The 3,162-nt window shown below is 54.5% G+C and overlaps 1 protein-coding gene across 1 annotated transcript; it reads right to left on the bottom strand.

Moving 5' to 3' along the window:
- Window positions 1-457: 457 nt before the first annotated feature.
- ITPRIPL1 (inositol 1,4,5-trisphosphate receptor interacting protein-like 1) lies at window positions 458-2,525 on the bottom strand. Its single transcript, XM_008567905.1, has one exon. It carries the CDS (start codon window positions 2,101-2,103, stop codon window positions 472-474), a length of 1,632 nt encoding a protein of 543 aa, XP_008566127.1. The 5' UTR covers window positions 2,104-2,525; the 3' UTR covers window positions 458-471.
- Between the last annotated feature and the right edge of the window lie 637 nt (window positions 2,526-3,162).

Genomic DNA, 3,162 nt, shown 5'->3' with positions numbered 1-3,162 from the left:
GCAGCAAGATCCTCCCATAACACCTGTTTCCCTTGACCTTCTTTGGATCATGATGAAAGTGAAGGCAGGAGAAGAAAAACACAGAAGACCCACCCTAGATTAGTCTCCACAGGCTGCATCCATCCTCATGACCATCTCCCACACTCCTTATAGTGTCTTAATTATAGCCCCCACTGGCAAGGTGAAGGGCATATAAATCGCTGATATACCTGAGAAATAAACTATTTTGCAGCCTGAAGAATCAGAAATACCTTCTCCCATTTTTTTTAATGGCCTTTATATTATTTATTTATTTATTTATTTTAATAAGGTAAGGGGATCGCAACCCTCAGCACAGTGTGGTCTGCACCACGCTCAGCCAGTGAGCGCACCGGCCATCCCTATATAGGATCCGAACCCACGGCCTCCTCAACGCTACCAGCGCCGCACTCTTCCGAGTGAGCCATGGGGGCGGCCCTAATGGCCTTTATATTAAGGTGCCCCAACCAATGGGGCACAGGGCAGAGTTTTCACCTGGGTCAGAAGGTTGTGGAACTCTTCCACTGCCTGTGAATGTGCCATGGGGTTCAGCACCAGGTGCTGGAAGAGATTGACAGGCTCAGCATTCCGAAATGTCTTAGGGATGGGGATGGTCAGGGGTAGGAAGGCGTTACCAATGAGGAAATGAAGAAGAGACCTTTGCTGGAGGCCACGGCCCAAGAACCAGAGAATGTCCTGGAGCCGCTGACAGAGCATGTTATGCTGCCAGTCTGTTAGAGGCAGCCTTAGCAACAGGTGCATGAGGGCTGTTTTGAAGTGGTAAGAGGTGAGAATGGGGCGCGATGCCCCATGGGGTAAGCTCTGATGCTCCTGGAGACTTAAAATGATCTGGAGGCACTTGAGGTGACAGGTGTTCTCAGGGGCAAAACGTCCTACCAGCTTCAGAAACAAGTGCTCACAGGCTGCAAAGGACTCAGGCCAGTCCATGCTGGTGAGCTGTTCCTGTTCAGGGGCCTGACTCACCAGGTAGACCAAGGTGTCCTCTCGTTGCACCCCGAGGATCAAGTGGATTGAGAGAAAGCGGCCTGAGCGATAGTCCAGCCTGAGCTTGCAGGAGGTGGTAGATGGTGGAAGACTGAGCTTAAAGTCATACTTGTGGGCCACAAGGGCCCAGGCATTGCCCACCATGTTTCGGAACCACTGAATGGTCTTGCACACATCTAGGTGAGAGCCGGTGCAAAGAGCTGCCTTGATGGAGCTGCTACACTTCCCCAACACCTTGTGGTGGTGCACCAAGCACAGCACGTCCCCTAGGAGTTTCTCACGTTTGCACACGCATTCTGACTCCACCAGCACGCAGCCACAGCGGCGGCCTAGGGCCGGATCCCTCATCTCCAGGACAAACATAGTGCCCTGTGGGGGGACAATGGGCACGAGGATATCAAATTTCTCGGTCTCGTGGAGGGTTCCCCATTTCTCAAAGGCAGCCCCGATGCCCAGGCAGTCCTCCAACTGTGGGTGAGCCTCCTGGCGACTGAGCACCCGACAGGCCTCAATGAGATCATCCACAAAGCTCTCCACAAACTCACAGGTGCAGGGCAAATCACGGACAGCATTTTGGACATAGTGTCTGTAAAAGGAGTCCAGAGCCTCCTGGGAGGGGAAGTCACTGAGCCAGTTGTAAGAGGTGACAGGCACAACACGGAGTTCCTCCTCTTCCTCATCGCTGCTGGACTCAAAGGCTGGCTCATGCTGCATGTTCTGTCGCAGGAGCTCGAAGACGAGAAAAAGGCAAAAGAGGCCTGCATTCCACAGGTTTCCTAGCATCCATCCCAGAGGCCCCTCCTGGCTGTCAGCCTGGAACGACCACCCCATGTCTTTCTTCCCTAGCACTAACTGGTCACCAGATGTGTCTCCTCTCCATAAGTTCTCTGCTTTCTGCTTCTGCTCAGCTGCTCGCTTTCTCTCTTCAAACTCTGTCTCTAATTGGCGCATCTCCTCACTCATTCGCTTCTCCAGCTGCCGACTTCTGGCCAGAGTGTCCAGGTCCATCCGGTCACTGACCATCAAGGGGTGGTGAACAACATACATAACTGCCAAGAACAGCAGGCTTATCACAGCCATGGAAGCCTCTGCATCTGGAGAAGTAGGAGGACGGGAGTCAGTGGTGATCTTCTGGACTCATCTGCTCTCCAGCGCATATTCCCCAGAGCCTTGGCACCCCAAATCCTAGATGTCAGCTACCCAGGAGGAACAGCTCACAGAACTGGGTTTGGAGAGAGCAAGGGTGGTCTGCCTGGGAGGAGGTTTGGGAGAAAGGGGGGCAGCAGGATGTGCCACTCAGTCTCTCTACTGTTTTCCTTCCACATGGTGTGGGTGGCATTTAGGCTTCCAGAGGGTGGCCATGGGACTGTTTTCATTCCTGTGTAGGATGGGGAGGGGGACCCTTGTGGTAGGGTGGCCTCACCCAATTCATCAGTGCACCGTGGGCACCAGATATGCCCTGATGATCCACAGCCTCCCTTCCACAGACAGAAAGCACCGAGTCTGCCTGGGCAACACCTTTCCTCTCTCCAGGCGCCAGCCCCCAAGCCCCAGCTGTACCATCCCACTTCCTCTGTGACTTCACAATCCTCATTCTGCTCACCCAGTGTCATCAGAACACTCAACCTCTCCCTCTCTGCCCAGTGGGTGCCAGGGAGGCACAGATCCACCAGCTGCCTGCTACGGTGCCCTCTGAGGTCCTAAGGGTGCTGATGCCCCTTTGGTGGGCCAGGCCTGGAGGCAGGCAGCTCCACTCCTCAGCCCAGGAAACTGCCTGCAGAACCGGGTGCCCCAGGCCCACCTGACAGCCGGTGGTGGTCGGTTCCTCTGCTGCCCCACCCACCACTGAAACCCGAAGCTTCCGGCATTCACCCCAATAGTTCACAAGCTACCAGGCTTACCGAGATTCATGAAAGACTGTGCCGTGTGTACTCTCCAGGTGGGGACTCTCCTTCTTTTGGAACTTGGCCTTGCTTAGTCTCACCGCCCTCTCCAGGAGCCCTGTTAGAATTTACAAGGTACCCGAGGGCTTTGGCTCAAAGCAGACCGCCCCCGCCCCCACCCATTCATAACTTCCCTAAATTCCACATCCAGAGACTTGTACTCTCATCCACCTATCCAGACCAAACCTTCTGAGTC

This window comes from Galeopterus variegatus, unplaced genomic scaffold, assembly GCF_000696425.1.
Source record: "Galeopterus variegatus unplaced genomic scaffold, G_variegatus-3.0.2 Scaffold356, whole genome shotgun sequence".
NCBI lineage: Eukaryota > Metazoa > Chordata > Mammalia > Dermoptera > Cynocephalidae > Galeopterus > Galeopterus variegatus.
The sequence above is the reverse complement of the archived record's forward strand: the minus strand, read 5'-3'. Positions and strand labels throughout refer to the sequence as shown.